At 46.7% G+C, this 21,159-nt stretch overlaps 1 protein-coding gene across 1 annotated transcript in view; it reads right to left on the bottom strand.

Moving 5' to 3' along the window:
- JAKMIP2 (janus kinase and microtubule interacting protein 2) overlaps positions 1–5,043 on the bottom strand; it is a 61,057-nt gene extending 56,014 nt beyond the window's left edge. Inside the window, exon 1 of the mRNA XM_084838717.1 lies at positions 4,774–5,043. Coding sequence (XP_084694843.1) covers positions 4,774–4,902 — 129 coding nt within the window. The 5' untranslated portion in view covers positions 4,903–5,043. The remainder of the gene's footprint in view (positions 1–4,773) is intronic.
- Positions 5,044–21,159: the final 16,116 nt, after the last annotated feature.

The raw sequence follows: 21,159 nt of genomic DNA, 5'->3' as shown, positions 1-21,159 counted from the left end.
ATGGGGTAAGAATTCTGCTACCTTGAAATCTTGTTTGGGACAATTAACATAGATCTGCTGGCAGCCTTATATCCCAGTCTGGCTTGCCATACCTAGAGGCCTAGAGCATTCAAAAGTATTCTGGCCAATGGAGCTAGGCCAAATGCAATGGTGTTGTCGTTCAGTCGTGTCCGACTCTTCGTGACCCCATGGACCATAGCACGCCAGGCCTTCCTGTCCTCCGCTCTCTCCCGGAGTGTGCCCAAGTTCAAGTTCATTGCTTCAGTGATGCTATCTAGCCATCTCATCCTCTGCTGTCCCCTTCTCCTTTTGCCTTCAGTCTTTCCCAGCCTCAGGGTCTTTTCCAATGAGTTTTCTCTTCGCATTAGGTAGCCAAAATATTTGCACTTCAGCTTCAGTATCTGTCCTTCCAATGAGCAGTCAGAGTTGATTTCCTTTAGGATTGACTGATTTGACCTCCTTGCAGTCCAGGGGACTCGTAAGAGTCTTCTCCAGCACCGCAGTTTGAAGGCATCAATTCTTCGGCGCTCAGCCTTCCTTATAGTTCAGCTCTCACAGCCATATGTTGCTACTGGGAAAACCATAGCTTTGATTATATGAATCTTTGTCGGCAAGGTGATGTCTCTGCTTCTGACTATGCTGTCTAGATTTGCCATAGCTTTCCTCCCAAAGAGCAAGTGTCTTTTAATTTCATGGCTACAGTCACTGTCTTCGGTGATCTTGGAGCCCAGGAAAATAAAATCTGTCAGTGCTTCCATTTCTTCCCCTTCTATATGCAAGGAAGTGATGGGTCCAGATGCCATGATCTTAGTTTTTTTAATGTTGAGTTTCAAACCAGCTTTTGCACTCTCCTCTTTCACCCTCAACAAGAGGCTCTTTAGATCCTCTTCACTTTCTGCCATTAGGGTGGTACTGTCTGCACATCTGAGGTTGTTGATAATTCTCCTGGCAATCTTAATTCCGACCTGTGATTCATCCAACCCGGCGTTTCTCATGATGTACTCTGCATATAAGTTAAATAAGCAGAGCGACAATATATAGCCTTGTCATACTCCTTTCCCAATTTTGAACCAATCGGTTGTTCCATGTCTGGTTCTTACTGTTGCTTCTTGACCCTCGTACAGGTTTCTCAGGAGACAAGTAAGATGGTCTGGTACTCCCATCTCTTTAAGAATTTGCCACAGTTTGTTGTGATACACACAATCAAAGGCTTTAGCGTAGTCCATGAAGCAGAAATAGACGTTTTTCTGGAATTCTCTTGCTTTCTCCATGATCCAGCGAATGTTGGCAATTTGATCTCTCGTTCCTCTGCCTCTTCGAAACCCAGCTTGTACTTCCGGTAGTTCTTGGTTCACATGCTGCTCAAGCCTAGCTTGTAGGATTTTGAGCATCACCTTGCTGGCATGTGAAATGAGCGCAATTGTGCGGTAGTTTGAACACTCTTTGGCATTGCCCTTCTTTGGAATTGGAATGTAAACTGACCTTTTCCAGTCTTGTGGCCACTGTTGAGTTTCCAAATTTGTTGGCATATTGAGTGCAGCACTTTAACAGCATCATCTTTTCGGGTTTTAAATAGCTCAGCTGGAAGACTGTCATCTCCGCTAGCTTTGTTGTTAGTAATGCTTCCTAAGGCCCACTTGACTTCACTCTCTAGGATGTCCGGCTCAAGTTCAGTGACGGCGCTATCATGGCTATCAGGGACATTCAGATCTTTCCTGTATAGTTCTTCTGTGTATTCTTTCCACTTCTTCTTAATCTCATCTGCTTCTGTTAGGTCCCTGCCTTCTTTGTATTTTATCATGCCCGTCTTTGCACAAAACGTTCCCTTGAGTTCTCTGCTTTTCTTGAAGAGATCTCTGGTCTTTCCCATTCTATGTTTTCCTCGATTTCTTTGCATTGTTCATTTAAGAAGGCCTTCTTGTCTCTCCTTGCTATTCTCTGGAAATCTGCATTCAGTTGGATATATCTTCCCCTTTCTCCTTTGCTTTTTACTTTCCTTCCTTTCTCAGCTACTTGTAAAGCCTCATCAGACAGCCACTTTGCTTCCTTGCATTTCTTTTTCTTTGGGATGGATTTAGTTGCTGCCTTCTGAACAATGTTACGGACCTCTTTCCATAGTTCCTCAGGCACTCTGTCTATCAGGTCTAATCCCTGAAATCTATTCTTCACCTCCACTGTATGTTCATAAGGGATATGATTTAGGTCATACCTGAAGGGTTAGGGGTTTTCCCTATGTTCTTCAATTTAAGCTGAAATTTTGCAATAAGAAGCTCATGATCTGAGCCACAGTCAGCTCCAGGTCTTGTTTTGACTGACTGTATAGAGCTTCTCCATCTTTGGCTGCAAAGGACATAATCAATCTGATTTCGATATTGACCATCTGGTGATGTCCATGTGTAGAGTCGCCCCTTGTGCTGTTGGAAAAGAGTGTTTGCTATGATCAGCGTGTTCTCTTGGCAAAACCCGATTAGCCTTTGTCCTGCTTCATTTTGTACACCAAGGCCATGCTTGCCTGTTACCCCAGTGATTTCTTGACTTCCTACTTTAGCATTCCAATCCCCTATGATGAAGAGGACATCTTTTTTTGGTGTTAGTTCTAGAAGGTGTTGTAGGTCTTCATAGAACTGATCAACCTTTGCTTCTTCAGCCTTAGTGGTTGGGGCATAGACTTGAATTACTGTGATGTTGAATGGTTTGCCTTGGATTCGTACTGAGATCATTCTATCGTTTTTGAGATGGTACCCCAGTACTGCTTTTCCCACCCTTTTGTTGACCATGAGCGCTACTCCATTTCTTCTAAGGGATTCTTGCCCACAGTAGTAGATATAATGGTCACCTGAATTAAATTCGCCCATGCTTGTCCATTTTAGTTCGCTGATTCCCAAGATGTCGATGTTCAGTCTTGCCATCTCATGTTTGACCACCTCCAGCTTACCTTGATTCATTGACCTTACATTCCCGGTTCCTAAACAATATTGTTCTTTACAGCATCGGATTTTCTTTTCACCACCAGACACATCCACAGCTGAGTGTCCTTTCGGCTTTGGCCCAGCCGCTTCACTCTTTCTGGCGCTACTTGGAAATACCCTCTGCTCTTCCCCAGTAGCATATTGGACACCTTCTGACCTGAGGGGCTCATCTTCCGGTGTCATATCTTTTAGCCTTGTGATACGTTCCATGGGGTTTTCTTGGCAAGAATACTGGAGTGGGTTGCCATTTCCTTCTCCAGTGGACCACATTTTGTCAGAACTCTCTGCCATGACCTGTCCGTCTTGAGTGGCCCTGCACGGCATAGCTTATGGCTTCACTGAGTTACGCAAGCCCCTTCGCCACAACAAGGCAGCGATCCATGAAGGGCAAATGCAATGGTACCATTCCATTATCCACCTTGGAGCCTGCTTTGTACATGTTAATGTACTCAGAAAACTGATGGGCCTCCACTCCTGTTCATGTGAGGTGGAGCACAGTCCAGAGTGGTGCTGCAATACTGAGGTTTGGTTGAGCTGGTTTTACTCTGTTATATGGGTGGGATGGAGTGGCAGAATGCATTTAATAGGATCCCAGATGAAATCACAGAGCAAAATCTGCTGAGGAGGTGATTTCGAGTTGAGAAATAGCAGATGTGGGAAGAGAAATGAGCAAAGGCTGGATGTGCCTGATCTCAGAAGCTAAGCAGTGTCAGCCCCGGTTAGTACTTGGATGGGAGACTGCCTGGGAATCAGGCTTGCTGCATTGAGCAGGAGCATTAAGCATCAAGCAGGTCTTGTAGGCCCCTTCCAACCCTATGATTTTATGATTCTATGAGCTATAGCCTTTCCCCTTTCCTTGACTTCTCTCTCTGCTTTAATTCCTTTCTTCTGGAGCTCCTTTGCTGATTTTGTTTTGTTTTGAAGTTTTACCTTTTTATTGTTTACTTGGCTGGCTTGAATATGCATTTTTAACAATAAAATACCCCCGCCTGTTCTGGAGTTCCTTCTACAAAAATAGCCCTGGGACACTCTTACACGTGTTTATATGTAATGTAGCTGTGCCCATAATTCTCATGCATCTCTCATTTTGAAGGACCATCCTAACTTTCTTTTTCATTGTTTAAAGTTGTTCCTTGGCTCAAAAGCTTTGCAAAGTCCATCTTGCTCACACTTTTCCAATCCCCCTATGAACCTGACAACTAATGGAATATCTTACATAAAGAAAAAAACTTTTATCACAGCTGTTAATCGGCTGTATCTACTTTCAGGTTTGTCGTAGAACTGAGATCTGAGCACTACAGGAAGACCGTTTCCTTTACTGCTTTCCTGCCACATAACCTCTAGGTAGCACTATGGTATAGCAGAACAGCACAAATAATCAAGTGAAAAAAGCATTTTCTATCGCTTTTACAATTAAAAACCTCATTTCCCTTGCCCTAAAAAAATTCACTGAAAGTGCGCTTTAGACAGAAAAATGAAACTGGAGGGTCATGATGTTGTCTAAAGAACCTATAAACAAACATGAGTAGGGAATGATGAGCAAACGATAAATGCCCTGTGTACAAAAGCCATAGGTAAGACATTTGGAATATAGTCTAGAAAAAATGGTAAATGCACCAGTCATTCATAGGTCAAATAGTCTTTTAAATTTAGTCTGGTATAAGTCAGGAACAAATCCCACAAATAAATGTTGTAAAAAAAACTATCCACTCTTCTGGGGTGGAGGGAAGGCATTTTTCTTTAATTATTTGCAATATGATCAACTTTTAAATCACCTGCCATTTACTACCAGTTTTTCACTCACCTTAGACTTCTCCTGATGAAGCTCGATTTGAATGTCTGTTAGCTTGGTCCTGAGATCTTCATTGGCAGCTTGTAAGGACATAATCAGTGCCTCTGGCTTTTCAGCCTTGCTGCGTCCTTTTTTTGACATGGCTGTTGGCTACTGTGAGTCTGTGCGTGAGAATTCTTTTTCAAACAGGAACGGCCATTTTTTATTTCTTTCCATCCAAGTTGTCTCAGCACCTACTGTGTGACATTCCTAAAGACCCCCTTGTCAGCTCCTTGGGCAGCCCTGTTTGAAAAAAAATATGACATGGTATTTGTTAGCAAGAGTACTGAACTTAAGTGTCTGCTTGGCAACACAAAGTAAAGACAATATTGTGCCCACTTTGCTGAAGCTGTTAAGAGCATCCAATTCCTGAGTATGTCCCACAGTTCTATTGGCATTTCTTGCACGGACATTAGTATTGGTAGGAGACCATGGGTGGGAGGGTACTGTTGCACTCATGTCCTGCTTGTGGGTTTCCTGTGGGCAGCTGGTTGGCCACTGTGTAAACAGAATGCTGGACTAGATGGTCCCTTGGTCTGATCCAGAATGGCTCTTATGTTCTTATGAGATCCAAAGCATTTTTGTATAGTCTGTGCACAGAGATGAATTTTACTCCCTTCCTCCTTTTCGGGTGGCTTGAGGATAGGTGTAGGAGGCAGGTTTTGCTTTTAATACAAAGGGGTTCCCTAGAGAAGTACTTCATTTTTTTACCAAAGGAATGACTGGTAAGACTCTCTCGCTACACGAAAACTAACCTCCTCCCATTACCTGGGGATGTTATATAGCACATAAACACTACTGGATCAGCAATACCTCAAATTTAGTGCTAACAGAAAAAAGCAGTGGTCTTGATGGCCAGAAAAGCACATTGATTTTCAACAAAGGGGATACATGTTTTTAACCAGGAGCTCGATATGAATATTCTTTTGTGTGCTTCTCATATACATGCTTTAAATCAAATCCCAACAATATAATGATCCCATGTCGACAGCGTCTGTGAATGAACCTACTCTCTATAAGTATGATGTAATCTCCATGGAAATCAGCAAAGTTAGTGCGGGCTTACCCCAGCAAGTTTAAAATCCAGCCAATACATCCATCTCTAATTGGAAACACAATTCCAGGAGAATTGTGCCAGCCCAAACAAATATGGCTTTCAGTTGCATGCAAACAGTAGGTAGAAACTTGATCGATGCGAGCTTTGTCACTTATTTAACGGTCTTACTATTTCATCCTCAATTTCTGCTGCATTTCAGTTAGCATTCAATTAATTGATGCATTTTATCAATTAATGGCTTGATTACAGATTAAAACCAGAACTGTGATCAGTGAGAAACCAGCCACATTTTGCTTACATTTTTAGAACCTGGGCAGTATTTCTATTATGTTGACTTCCAGCCATATGGCTATGCAGCTGAAAGAACCTTCCTGAGGGTGGATGTATTAGACTTTCCCCCTTCCTGGACTGTGTGGTCTGTGTGTGATTTTTCATATACCTACTGATCTGGCACAACTATTTCTTAATCTTGGAGGAGTTGGGTTGCCAGGTTGCAATCTGGAGATTTGTTCTGTCCTGTTAAAATGAGGCAGCTGTTGATTTCTCTTGCACAGTCCTACCTCCTCCCCCTGACCCCCCCCCCCACTTTCCTCCTGCTTATAACAATCAAAACTCCAGAAGAAAAAGGAGGGAGAAACTGTGAATGTCGCATCTCTTGCTTTAGTAGTGTCCAGGTTGTGGATCTGGCAATCCTATGTAAGAGTGGGTTATTCCTATAAAATAAAATCTGCTCTGGCCTGGAAACAGCACATGGCCAGGGCACTGAAGGCACAATCCTATCTTTGTCTCTGAGCGCTCTGAGGCCGGAGTACTCCTAATGTTTCTAAAGCCGTGTCATTTCCAAAGACTCCTGCCAGCAGAGCAGAAGAGAGGGAGGTTCTTCAGTTCTTAAGATCTTCTGGAGAGGCCCTTCTTTCAAGACCGCCACCTTCAGAGGTCCACTTGGTGGCAACCTGAGAGAAGATCTTTTTTTGGTGGTCACTCCCAGACTGTGGAACTCCCTCCCAAAGGAAGCTAGGTTTGCTCCCTCTCTGCTGTGTTTCTGCTGGCAGGCAAAGACCGCTTTATTCAAGAAAGGCTTTGGCCTTAAATGGGCCTGTTGGGTAGGGTGCTATTTTTAATTCTTAATTTTCTTTTTTCCCCCCTGCAACTGTTATGTTTTTATTGTATTTTAATGTATTGTTTTATTGTTTTAATCAATGTTAATTGTGTAAGCTGCCTCGAGTGCCATTTTTTGGTAGAAAGGTGGGGTACAAATAAAATAAATAATGTTTTTTAAATAAATGTTTTCCTTCCTATTTTGAGCATTGGGAGAGAAATAATTTAGACTAGCTCCAGGGCTGGTCTAAATGTTTCCCCATGTTGGGGGCATGGTTGGGCACTAAGAGGGCGTTGGATCCTTTAGAACCAGAGCCTCCTGTGCTCCAACCACACCACACCCCCAATCATTTCCCCTTTCCTCCTCCCTGCTGTTGGAGCTCTGATGCTGCAGAGGTGAGGGGGGTGCAGACCTCTCTGCTGGGACAGGAAGGGGGGATCCAAGATCAGATGTACTCCAGAATCAGAGCTCCATCTCCAGCCCTGGAGGGGGATTTTGGATCTATCCTGTGGCCCTTGGGTTTGCCCTGCCTCCACTGTACGTGCTGGAATGCAGCACAGGAAGGATTCAGATTGTATTATCAAGCATGGAGTCAGAACATCAGACCTGTAATAGATTGTTACAGCCCAAGCAAAAATGCTCTGTGAAGCATTTTTGCTTGGGCTGGAGAGTCTTGTTCAAACAAGAATCTTAACTTTAAAAAAATGGCTGTAGCACTTGTCAACTGCAGTGAAGAAACTGAAAAATATACTGGCAATGAATCCAGAAAGCTCAGAAACCAGAAGGCAAATCAAAAGACCCCTCACATTAGTCCTTTTTTTGAACATTTGGGGGTGGCAGTATTTTTTGTTTGAAAAGCTGTTGGAAGACTCAGCTAGAGAGATAGGACTTGTCACAATTCCCACACTGTCAACTATCAAAATGTCCAATTATGTTAATTAAATGTGCAAATTAGCAGCGGCCCATCCGTTCAGCATAAACTCCAGTGTCGATTTCACTGTTAGACCATCCATGGTGCCTCAAGTATGAATACCAATACCAGCTGCCTGTTCAGCAGGACCATTGAGCGATCCAGTTATTTGCCAGCACTGTGACCTATACTATTAGAGTGGTAATAATTTATCACACACACACACACTGAAGCAAAGAAAAGCTAAAATGTCTGTAAGATTGCATGTGCAATGGATTCATTTGAAGGCAAAGCAACCATCCAAGTTAAGTGAGAAGAGGAGGGGAAAGAAGATGATATCCATCCGGCGATGCTCGTTTAAAGTTGTGAATTTAGTTTTCGCTCTATCATGGAACTCCATTATTGCATTGGGAAGAAACTGGAGATGTCTGCCCTCCTTGGCTGCAGGTTACCCCGCCATTTGAACTCACAATGGTGCACTGCATCGCCGACTGCAGTCCTGCACCATGAGCATGCTCAGTGTGCTGGATGTGCTGTTTTAAGGTCAATCCACTCTGAGGGAGCAGTGGTCCATAAAAGATGGATGCTTTTGCTTCTGAAATAAGATACCTTGGCTGTTTATGCCTGAGAGCATAAAGAATGATGATTAAACATATCATTGCTACCCAGATGGAATGTCTCAGACCCTACCCAGATAGCACGGTGACAACGGGCAGGTGCAATGTGACCATGTTTAGCTGCTGAAGAAAAGGCCACTTATGTGAAGACACAGGAAAATATGAACAAGAGGGGGAAGGAATCTGTAATGAGCTGTGGGAAACGAGTTTGGAGATGCCTTCAGAAAGGCTTGCTTATTTCCTTTTGATTTATCAGAGATGTAGGTTTTTTCCTTCTCTGCAGACAGACATGTTTGGCATTTGTATTTGCTTGCAAATGTATGCAGGCAGCTGTGTGACACACTGAACTGGTGAGATAACAAACTTTAGCATAAGTGCAATGGGCAAGGTTGCTTACAATCCTTAGGATGCTGTCTTGACATTCTTAGCAGCCATAGGGATGCGTTGCTTAGTGCTCTAAAAGTAATCATTCTAAATCAGATTATGCATTAGATATACAGTAATCTAGTCTAGGACCAAAGGAACACACCAAAATTCCACTGCATAGCATGAAACATACCAACAACTAAACTGAATAATTTACATGGAGCGTTAAGGATTAGAAGTTGCCAGAGTGATTAGCCTGATATCTGCATTTTTCAGTATAATTGCACAGAAATATATCAATTTATCTAGATGATTATTGTAAACAGTTACCACTGAAAGCAATTAGCTATTCCTGGTGGTCTGAAGCAAGAGTTCATAGGAATCCACCAGTAATGAGACCAGAATTATTTAGTGGATAATTAGGGTGCAGTCCCACTGTGGTTTATGACTGCATAGCTCAAATTAACTTCAGAGGGATTTATAGATTTATATTTTTTATATTTATATCCCACCTTTTTCCCAATACTGGGACTCAAGGCTGCTTTACAATATTAAAACTTATACAATTAAAACCTATAAATAAAAATAGAAATACAACTGTACAAAAGTTAAAAATATAATTGTCATCGATATTAAAATTCAACCACCAAAACAAAAATAGTATCCATATGTCAGATTTTCACAGGTCCAGACTAGTTATCTCCAAAGGCCTGCTGGAACAAAAAAGTTTTTACATGCCTATGAAAGCATATCAAGGGGGGTGCCACTCCTTGATATGCCTCCCTGGGAAGGGAGTTCCAGAGCCTCGGGGCAGCCACTGAGAAGGCCCTCTCCTGCATTCCCACCAGGTGTGCCTATGATGATGGCAGGATGGTGAGAAGTGCTTACCCTGAAGATCTCAGGGCATGAATAGGCTCATAGGGGAGAATACGGTCTTTCAGATAACCTGGACCCGAGTCATATAGGGCTTTATAGGACATGACCAGCACTTTGAATTGTGCCCAGAAACAGACCGGGAGCCAGTGAAGCTGTTTTAACAGAGGCGTTGTATGCTCCCTGTAACCAGCCCGTCAGCAGTCTGGCAGCAGCTCTTTGAACCAACTACAGTTTCCGAACACTCTTCTGAGGCAGCCCCACATAGAGCGCATTACAGTAATTCAAACGGGATGTCACTAAGGCGTGTGTCACTGTGGCCAAGTCAGACATTTCAAGGAACAGGCGCAGCTGGCGCACTAGCTTTAGCTGTGCAAATGCACTCCTGGCCAGGGCTGAAACCTGGGCATCCAGGCTCAGGGCTGAATCCAGAAGTACACCCAAGCTGCGAACCTGTGTCTTCAGGGGGAGCGTAACCCCATCCAGCACAAGCTGTATCCCTATTCCCTGATCTACCTTTTGACTGACCAGGAGCACCTCTGTCTTGTCTGGATTACACTTCAATTTGTTTGCCCTCATCCAGTCCATTACTGCGGACAGACACTGGTTCAGCACCCCAACAGCTTCCTTGGAATTAGATGGAAAGGAAAAGTAGAGTTGGGTGTCATCAGCGTACTGGTGACACCGAACCCCAAAACTCCAAACAACCTCTCCCACTGGTTTCATGCATATGTTAAATAGCATGGGGGACAAAACAGAACCCTGAGGGACTCCACAAGCCAATGGCTAGGGAGTCGAACAGGAGTCCCCCAGCACCACCTTCTGGGTCCGCCCCTCCAAGAAGGAATGGGGCCACTGTAAAACAATGCCCCCAAGTCCCATCCCAGCGAGGCGGCCCAGAAGGATACCATGGTTGATGGTATCAAAAGCTGCTGAGAGGTCCAGCAGAACCAACAGGGACACACTCCTCCTGTCTAGTTCCCGGCATAGGTCATCCACCAAGGCAACCAAAGCTGTTTCTGTCCCATAACCGGGTCTGAAGCCAGATTGAAATGGATCTAGATAATCTGTCTCATCCAGGAATCCCTGGATTTGGGAGACGGCCACACGCTCCAGTATCTTGCCCAGAAATGGAATATTGGAGACTGGCTGATAATTATCCAGTACAGTGGAGTTCAGGGAGGGCTTTTTTAACAAAGGTGTCACCACTGCCTCCTTCAAGCAGGCTGAAACTCTGCCTTGCCTAAGGGAGGCATTAACCACTCCCCTTACCCACTTGGCCAGTCCACCTCTGGCTGCTTTTATGAACCAGGAAGGGCAAGGATCTAGAACACACGTGGTGGCTCTCACCCCTCCCAGGATCCTGTCCACATCCTCAGGCTGTATTTAAGTATCCAAGAACACTAGACAAGCAGGGGCCAAAGTTACATCCACTGGGTCTGTAGCAACTATAGCGTCCAAGTCAGAGCGGATCTGAGTGATTTTGTCCGCAAAGTGCTGAGCAAATTGTTCACAGCGGGCTGTCGAGGGGTTTAAATTATCCTCTTGCGGGCTAGTGTGTAAAAGACCCCTAACCACTCAAAACAGCTCTGCTGGATGGCTCTTTGCAACCGCAATAGTGGCAGAAAAAATATTTTCTTTGCTGCCCGTATTGCCCCAGAGTAGGCCTTCAAATAGGCTCTAGCCCGTGTTTGATCGGATTCACTCCGAGTTTTCTGCCAACGTCGCTCTAGTCGTCTTCTCACTTGTTTCATCACTGTCAGCTCCCTAGAAAACCAGGGTGCTGGGGTGGCTCCACTTCGTGAGAGAGGACGCTCAGGAGCGATTGTATCCATGGCCCTGGTCATTTCTCCATTCCACAGACTGGCCAGGGCTTCGACAGAATCGCCTGTCGAGGCAACAGGAAAATCCCCAAGAGCCATTGGGAAACCATTTGGATCCATCAGCCTCCTGGGGCAGACCATCTTAATCGGCCCTCCACCGCTGCAGAGGTTCCGAGTGCCAGCAAGTCTAAACCCCACCAGGTAGTGATCTGTCCATGACAATGGAACTATAGAGAGTTCCTCCACTCTCCAATCGCTATCACCCCATCCAGCACAGAAAACAAGGTACAGAGTGTGCCCAGCAGCATGGGTGGGGCCAGATACCTTCTGGGACAGACCCATGGTTGTCCCAAGGTTCCCCTGTTGCCTACTGAATAGTCCAATAGCCAAAATCAAGACTCAGGCAAAAGGGCTGCTTTCCAAGGCTTTAATTCCATTTACCTTAATGAGGCATACAGATGCTAATTGCTTGAGACTCAGAGAAACTACAAAGGAACAGCCATCTAGGGGTTTCTAAGGGTTTCTTAGAACGTCAGTTGATCTCCATTTGGGAAAAACGTGGCAATTCTCTGAACTGAAGGGGTGGGAGGGGAAGATCTCCCCCTCTCCTGTGATGCTTCTGGGCACAGCTGTTGACGTCGAGCCAATCGGGCTGAGTGCCAAAGCTCGGGCCCTGCGATCTCTCGCTTGTGCCTGTGTCTGCCCCTCGCATCTAAAAGTTCAGGTTGTCCCTCCCTTTCCACGCCTGGTTCACTGTCACTCCCAGGGATGTGAGCAGGGGGGGCTCCCCCTCCAGCTGTGCCTCTGAAGTCTGACCGAGTTCCTCCCTCATGAGTTGTCTCTCCTCCTCAGAATCAGAGCTGCTTTGGGACTCTATGGGCTCAGATACAACCCTGACAGGTTATCATGGCGGACATGAAGTCCTGAGCCACTCCCGACAGGGCAGCCTCAGCATGGATGTTGAAATCCCCCAGCACAACAAGCCGAGGGGTCTCCAACACCAACCCCGAGACTACCCCAGCTAGCTCAGGAAGGGAGACTGTTGAGCAGTGGGGCGGACGGTACAACAACAGAATACCTATTCTGTCCCGGGCACCCACCTTCAAATACACACACTCGAACCCAGCAGACTGCGGGAGAGGGCACCTGGTGAGGGGGATCGAATCCTGATAGACCACTGCCACTCCACCTCCCCGCCCCCCAGGTCTTGCCTGCTGCTGAACAGAGAACCCTGGAGGGCAGAACTGAGAGAGATTAACCCCCCCAGCTTCATCCAGCCAGGTCTCTGTAATACAAGCCAGGTCAGTGCGCTCATCCAGGATCAAGTCCTGGATAGCAGTTGTTTCACCATTCACTGACCTGGCATTCAGCAGCAGCAGCAGTTCAACCCAGGGGGTCTGTTGCCAGGGCAACAGAATTGAATTGGGGGACAGTTTAGGGACAGTCAGCACCCTATTGTTACACACTCTGCCTTTAGAGTGTGACTGTCTCCCCGCTCCGTATCTCCCTCTGCCCTGTAGAAGTGTAATGGCCGTTCCCTGGCTCCCAACACCTCCCCCCTTCTCTAAAACACACATACCTAATGCAGGCAGGCCAGCAGGCCACACTGAGGCAAACAGTCCCCTTCCCTCCTTTCAAGCAGGGGGACAGGCCCTTGCGCTCCCCTGAAGGGGGCGACACCAAAGGGGTGACGGCGGCGACACCCGCTGGCGGAAGTCCCGCCCCCACCGGGGCCTGGGTTTTATGCCCCAGCTCCCACAGGTGTTGCAGCTGGGAGTGGGGTGGTGCTTGGCTGGACCTGGGTCTGCCAGGAGGCAGAGTAGAAGTCCCGTGGGTGGAGGTAGAGCTCCAGCAATGCAGCAGCAGCAGGAGATCCGGATCCCACCTGCCTTGCAACCCTGAAGGGCTCCTCTCCTTGCAGCAACTATTTTTATACCATGCAATCAGTATATATGATACTTTACCAATTTTCCTCATCAAAAGAAATAGGCAACAGCAGTGCTCCAAGCAGTGCTTGGTCCAGCTGCTGTCTGAATTTCCCACAATGCTCTCATGTAGTATTGATCCAGGGCATTGTGGGAAAATTAAAATGGCAGCTAAACTCAGTCACCTGGTACTGCTTGTAGGGGTGGACGAAAGTCACTTACCTGTCCTCGAAGGACATTCGCGGTGGGGGGGAGGCGCTTCGCTGGTCCCCCCGCGAAGTTCAGGCCGGGGGGGGAGGCTTCCCGCCTCAGCCCGGCCGAAATTCAGGCCGGGGAGGAGGCTTCCCGCCTCGCCCGGCCGCGAACGCGAAAGTTTAAAAAAACAAACAAAACGCCCCCTGATAGGCTACGTGATGATTCACGTAGCCTATCACGGCTAGATCTGCAAAGTCAGCCGTGATAGGCTACGTCAATCGTCACGTAGCCTATCACGGGTGACTTAAAAAAAAAAAAGCGCGTACGCTAATGGCAGCCCCCATAGGGAGCCGCCATTCGCGTTCCTTATTTAGTTGCTGTAGTCTACGTAAATCTTTACGTAGACTACAGCGACCAAACAAGGAACGGGAATGGCGGCTCCCTATGGGGGCCGCCATTATCCGTACACACTTTTTTTTTTTTTAAAGTCACCCGTGATAGGCTACGTGACGATTCACGTAGCCTATCATGGCTGACTTTGCAAATCTAGCCGTGATAGGCTATGTGAATCGTCACGTAGCCTATCAGGGGGCGTTTTTTTTTTTTTTTCATTGCAATGGCGGCGGCGGCAGCCGGTCGAAAGACCGGCTGCTGCTCCCGCCCCGCTCGAACACCCGCCGAACTGCCGGCCGGACCCGCCGCCGGGAGGGACATTCGGCGAAGGTAAGTCCCGTCCCGGGGGTGGGGTGCGGGGTGCAGGGGGGTGCGGAGGATTTCTCCCCGAAACTTGTTCGGGGGGCCGAACACATTGGCGCTCGGCCCCCCGAAGTTTCGGGGAGAAATTCTCCGCCAACCCTAACTGCTTGGAGCACTGGACAGTGAGCCCTGACAGGTGCTGGTGCCTGGCAGCTGCCCAAGGATGCTTGGTGTTGATGCTGACCCTGCAAAAAGGTCTCTGCAGTCAAGGAGTGTATACACAACTAGCCATATGGCTGCAGTCCTGGCATTTAATATAGAGCAAAGCAAAGCTAAGACAATCTTTTTAGTTTAGTTTTTATTTTTTTTTATTTACTGTGGAAAAGCAACTGCCCCCTTGAAATTTGGGGGGTGGGTGGGTTTGGTTCAATTCTTGGACACTAGAAAGAAATTAGCAAATACTTTCCAAAGCAGGATTTTAATGTTCCAGCACACTGCACAGCTCAGGGAAGCTTTCGAGCCATGGGAGAAAAGGAGTGATGCAACCCCTGAGCTTCCTTCAACAGCCCAGAAGCTATTTGTCAGGAGTGTCCTAGCGGCCTCTTTCAGTACACTCCAATAGCCAACTCAAGACACAGACGAAAGGATTATTTTCAAGGCTTTAATCCTTTTACAACTTAATGACTCTTTCAGATGCTAATCACCAGCGACTAAGCAATGAACAGCAGAGTAGCCTATGCTCTGGGTAGGCAGTTGATCCCCATTTGAAGGAGAGTCACTTGAAGACCCTGAACTTATGGGCTAGGGAGAGATCCTCCCTCTTTCCCTTGGGTCCACGGGACGCGGCCGTTGCTTGCGCACCAAACGAGCACTACGCCTCCTTTCCGTGTCCTCCATCACTTGTCGCCCCCTGCATCTGCGTCGAGCGTCCAGCAAGCCCCCCTCCTGTACTTGTTCACTGCCAGGGTCACTATCTATCTCAGGAATGCCGGCAGGAGGAATCTCTGCCAGCTGCTGTGCCTATGAGGGATGAGCTGGCTCCACTCCCATGGATTGTTGATCCTCCTCAGAATCAGAACTGCTCTGGGGTTCTATTGGCTCAGTTACCACCCTGACACTCTTCCACCAGGAACTGACCTAGAGCTTAAACACAATCCCTTTGATATACATTCTGTGGGCAGGATCAAACTGGACACTTATGCCCCCACCAATTCCTTTCTGCCCTGCCAATTCCCTTTTGGAAATGGTGGTCTTGCCAATTCCATTCCACAAGCAGGATCCACCACTTACACAAGGGAGATTTAGCGCTTCCTAGGGCAAGCCCCCAAACAAGCTGAAACACTCATTTCTGGAAGGAGGCAGGTCAGTGGAGCTCCCTTATGTGAGCTCTGCTGACCTGCCTCCTTTTAGAAATGAGCATTTGCAGTCGTTTTGAAGTGCTAAATCAGTGCTAAATCACTGTTATGCAAGCGCTGGGGGCTGCTTGTGCAAAGGAATTGGTGGGGTGTAAGAGAATTGAAAGGGGTGGAAGGATTGTGTTGGATTCTGCCCTTTAAGCCCTTCCCTAGTCCCTGTGATTGGCAACTGCTCCACTCTAGATCCACCTCCAGCCCTGCCTACAGTCACATGGGCTGGGGGAGAGCCTACAGCAGGGATGGGGAACGTGTAGCCCTCCAGATGTTGTTGGACTGCAGCTCAGTTTGGAGCTGCATTCAGTCTGTCCCTGGGCAGTGGAAAGAGGAATGGATTTCAAGGCAACCTGTCTGGGATAAAAAAGCATTTGATGTTCTGTCGGTAAGAGTTTTGCTTATGGTGTATGATAGGGATGTACGAAACACTTACCTGGCTCCATTCCGGGGCATCTGCGGTTGGGGGGAGGCGCTCCGTCCCTCCCCCCGGAATCCTTCCCAGCTGGCTGTGCTCCATGGCAACTCCACGGAGCCGCCGGCCGGGGCCAGCCACAGCCGGAATTTCAGCTGCTGCAGGGCTGCTGCGGCCGCAAATGGCGGCCCCTACACCAGCCGCCATTTGCGTGGCTGCCAAGCCGTGATAGGCTACGTGAGTATTTACGTAGCCTATTACGGCAAAGAGCAGGGGTGCAAATGGCATAGCAGCCGCCATTTGTGCCCCTACTCTTCGCTGTGATAGGCTATGTAAGTATTTACATAGCCTATCACGAAGAAAGGCAGCCACACAAATGGCGGCCGCTATGACGGCCGCCATTTGCAGCTGCAGCAGCCTGGCAGTGGCCGGGAGACCAGCTGGAGCCGCTGCGGGAGACCAGCCGGAGCTGCCGCATCCGCTGCCAGGTACGCTCCATCCCGGGGGGATTCCATGGGGTGGGGGGGGAGGGAGGCCGTTCTTAAGAATCCGGCCTCACTGGAGTCCGTGGCGGAATTCTCTGACAAAACTAGTGTATGATGCTTTTTGTAATTAATGGTAATATGTAGGGCCCATCTTAACCCGGCTTTTACTCTGGGGTGGGTGCAAGTTGAGGTCCCTCGTGATCGATGACGCAGTCGTGACTTCACAGCTATCTGTGGTTTTCGCCTGGAAAATGCAGAGTTCCAAGGAGTCGTTTTGCTGCGATGTTTTTCATTTGCTACAGGTTTCTCTGCGCTTGTAAGCTGTCTGTCCCTTCCCCAAACTGACTTCGCATTTTGCAGAGGGCATGTTGCAGGTGTGCGTAGTGCCGGCATCACAGTGTGATGCCCCTTTACTTCCCCCGTCCCTTTGCAGCTGCACAGTTACAGAGGCACAGAGGGGCATTTTCATCTATTTAATCACACTTTCACACATTTTTGCAACTTTGTATCTTCACAACGGTTGCTTTAGGACTCAGTACCCAAGGGTCGAGGGGCGTCTTGGGGAAGGACCAACATCGCTCTGGCCACCATTTTGGAGCGATGGCTATGCACGTAGCACTCACACTTGTGAGTGCGAACCATCGCAAGAGTCTCAGACTAGGGAACTGATAGACATATGACATGGAAATGAAGGAGCACAAAACACCCACTTTTTACCTAAAAAGGGACGGAAAGACACAGCATAGCCCCTCAGATACAAAACAGCCACTGAAGTGTTGCATCCCCACACTCACGGGACTGCACAGCTATGCATTTCAGTATAACAGCAAAAAAAAAGAGCATGGCGAGTGTCAGGGTGGACACTGAGCCCATAGAATCCCAGAGTAGTTCTGATTCTGAGGAAGAGCAGTCGCTCCTGGGAGAGGAGCGCGCTCCTCTTTCCCAGGGCCCACAGCTGACGGAGATTCCTCCCACCAGCATTCCTAGATTAGAAAGCAGTCCAGGGAGTGACCCAGCACAGATAGCAGACTTGGTGGATGCGCGACGCAGACGCAGAGAGCGGCGCCAGATGGAGGGCGCGGAAAGGAGGTGCAGTGCCCGGTTGGCGCGCAAACAATGGCTGTTTCCATTCCGAGGATCCAAGGGAAAAGGGGAGGGACTCTCCCTAGTCGTTAAGTTCAGGGGTCTGCCAGTAATTTCCTTTCAAACGGGGACCAACTGTTCCAACTTAGGGCGTAGGGATGCTGCTGCTCAGATCTAGTTGCTACCTGTAGAGTTGTTAAGTTGTAAAAGAAGAATAAAGCTTTGAAAGGAATTCCTTTGTCTGTGTCTGGACTTGGCTACTGGATTAGACTGAGAGAGGCCTCCAAGGAGCCCTTGACAGCGAGTCTGTTAGGGAAGCACGTAGTACATCACGAGTGTATCGCAGGCCATGCTGATTCGAAGCTGTATTGCTGCGCAGTTGTGATGGGGTGGGGGGTCAAAGTGGTGCCATATAGATGGGTCTGTAGTAACAAAAATGGGTATACTCTTTTAGAAGGGTGTGAACAACTGGAGGATTTTTTTTGTTATCACCAAAAAATAGGAGGATCTCAACCTGACAATCCCAGTCAGAACAAGAAATTTTTTTCCCTAGGATATTGAACTTCTTTTTCATAGTGATTTGATAAAAGACTCAACATAATTTTTACTGGTACTCTGTAGTTGTGATTGGAGTCTGAAATATAGTTCTTTATTATGCATTTTCACTTATGCATTGATGAAACTGTGTGTGTATGTGTATTGTATTCACTCTGCTATCTGTTGAGTTAAGTAAAATATTGTGTCTGTAAAGTGGGTCTTTGTTTTGGTTGGATTGGGTTGGACTGCAACTCCCATCATCCCTCACCACTGGCTATGCTGGCTAGGACTGATGGGACTTGCAGTCCAACAACACCTGGAGGGCATCAGGTCCCCCACTCCTGTCCTACAGAGAGCACATAAAGGACCTTGATGAAGACTGGGAAAGTTGGGAAGCTTCACCCAGCTTGTTCAGACAAATCTATGTTTTCTATTCTATAAAGTGCTCCACCAGGGCAAAGGAGGGAAAAGCCCCCAATCAGCTTCTGTATGTCTTGCAAAAAATAAATGTCATCTCAGGGGCAAAAGGAAAGGAGCTCCCAGGACTCAAACCCACATTGTCAACACCTAAGTTCCCGTAGCAGAAGATGGCAATCAGACACATCATGGGGCATTGTTGTCCAGCCCCAAGACCCAGTTCTGAACAGCAGGAGGACAGAGGCTGCAGGAGCTCACATTTCACCTTTGGGTGTGTGTGTCCCAGGTTCAAATTCAGCACAGAAGGAGTGCTGGCTCTCTTGTGTGTTCATTCTACACATAGAGGAGTGCCCAACAGCTGTACGTTGCTTCTGTTTCACTGCATTAAATGCTCAGCTTCTAAGAATTTAATATCAAAGAAGGTGTATATTTCAGGGTTAGAAAACTGAAATAAACCAGAAGAATGAATATAAAGGCTTCATTTGAAAGCAAAGCTTGTTCAGAACTTCCCTGAAGTTTTATTAGCCATCTCCCAAGCAGTTCGAAGCAAAAGACAGAGGAAGCAGAACTATACATCACTTCAAACCAAAGGCTACAATAAGTGATAATGGAAACTAATAAGAAAATCCAAAGGCACGGTAAAAAGAACCACCTTTGGAAAGTATCTTTCTAATAGTATCCATTTTTAACAATGTTAGAGCAAATGGGTGGCAGTATTTTACTCACATAAAGCCTGACTTTAGTTAGCGGCTGAACGTAGAAGGGGATTTGCGAAGGTTATTTTGAAAAGTAATGCATTATCATGAAGACACTGAATACTGTTTATTAAAAGCTGAGAGATAGTTGCTTTCCCAAAGTCACCCAGTAAGCTTTGTGACTGAGCAAGGATTTGAATCCCAGTCTCCCCAGTCTAACACTCTCTAACCCATCCTTCCCCAACCTGGTGCCCTCCAGATGTTTTGGACATCAACCCCTATCAGTCCCAGCCAGCATAGCCAGTGGTCAGGAATCCTGGGAGTTGTAGTCCAAAACATCTGGAGGGCACCAGGTTGGAGCAGGTTGCTGTAGGGCCATGTGAAAAATGCTGTTACAGCGTGATTCTGTTTGAACACTTGTAAAAGGAGAAGCAGCAATATGTTTGCCACAACATTTCAGCATAGATATAGATTTATTGGACATTAAATTCTGCTATCATCTAATCTTGGAAAGTAGTTGACTATGTAGTAAGTAGTATACATTGGAGATGATCTTGTGGCTAGACTGTCTGTCTACAGCAGCACTTAAAATGTACACCACAAAATATGAATCTGGTTAAAACTGACCTTGTCAGATCAAAGGCATCCTTTCACAGAAGGCATATGGTCCAGAGAAGGTTAGTGTTCTCCTACTATGTTCTATGAGGACAGACTGAAAGAACTGGGCATGTTTAGCCTTGAGAAGACTGAGGGGAGATATGATAGCGCTCTTCAAGTACTTGAAGGGTTGTCTCAGAGAGGAAGGCCAGGATCTCTTCTCCATCATCCCAGAGTGCAGGACACGGAATAATGGGCTCAAGGTACAGGAAGACAGATTCCGGCTGAAACACTTCCTGACTGTTAGAGCAACACCACAATGGAACCAATTACCTAGGGAGGTGGTGGGCTCTACCACACTGGAGGCATTCAAGATGAGGCTGGACAGCCATCTGTCAGGGATGCTCTGACTTGGATTCCTGCATTAAGCAGGGGGTTGGACTCCATGGCCTTGTAGGCCCCTTCCAACCCTACTATTCTATGATTCTATTACTCAGTGTTTTTCTGCATGACTCTAGCATGTACCCTTATTGTCACTGCCTCATTCCTCTTCTGTGAATTGACCATGACATCAAATCCCTCCTTCTTAATGGCATTTTGGACTTTAAACATCATAGAGGCATGTGTAGTGCAATTCTATGCATGTTTATTCAGACTCTCAGTGGGGCTTACTCCCCATGAAGTGTGTTTTTGAGAGCAGTCACAGCCTTGTTAAATAAGCAACCTTAATTGGGAAGGGACTTGAGTGGGATTTTTTTTCTTGCTATTGCTGCAAGTCTGAAATGTTCGTGTTTTGTCCCTACTGATGCTGAAGTTCATAGACACAGGCTGAATCCTTTTAGGACTAAGACATCATGTCTGTAATCAAGGAGAAGAGAATATATATATATATATATATATATATATATATATATATATATATGAAAGGCAGGGGACAATGAATATATATATATATATATATATATATTCATATTAATTGTCCCCTGCCTTTCTTATTTACTTATCTGTGATGCGAATGGGCACAGGGCTTAATTTAAGCCACCATTCACAACCTGGTACCTGTGAGTTGACATTGCCAGTGTGAAGTCTTGGAATGTGGGAAGTAAAATAGTTCTTCTGAGCATGTTCAGAGTGCATGTTCATACCCTGTGTCCTTCTCACAG

The sequence above is a fragment of the Heloderma suspectum genome, chromosome 2 (genome assembly GCF_057233095.1).
Source record: "Heloderma suspectum isolate Gila_16-S chromosome 2, 16-S_ref, whole genome shotgun sequence".
Taxonomy (NCBI): Eukaryota; Metazoa; Chordata; class Lepidosauria; order Squamata; family Helodermatidae; genus Heloderma; species Heloderma suspectum.
This window is presented reverse-complemented; position numbering and strand designations above follow the sequence as displayed.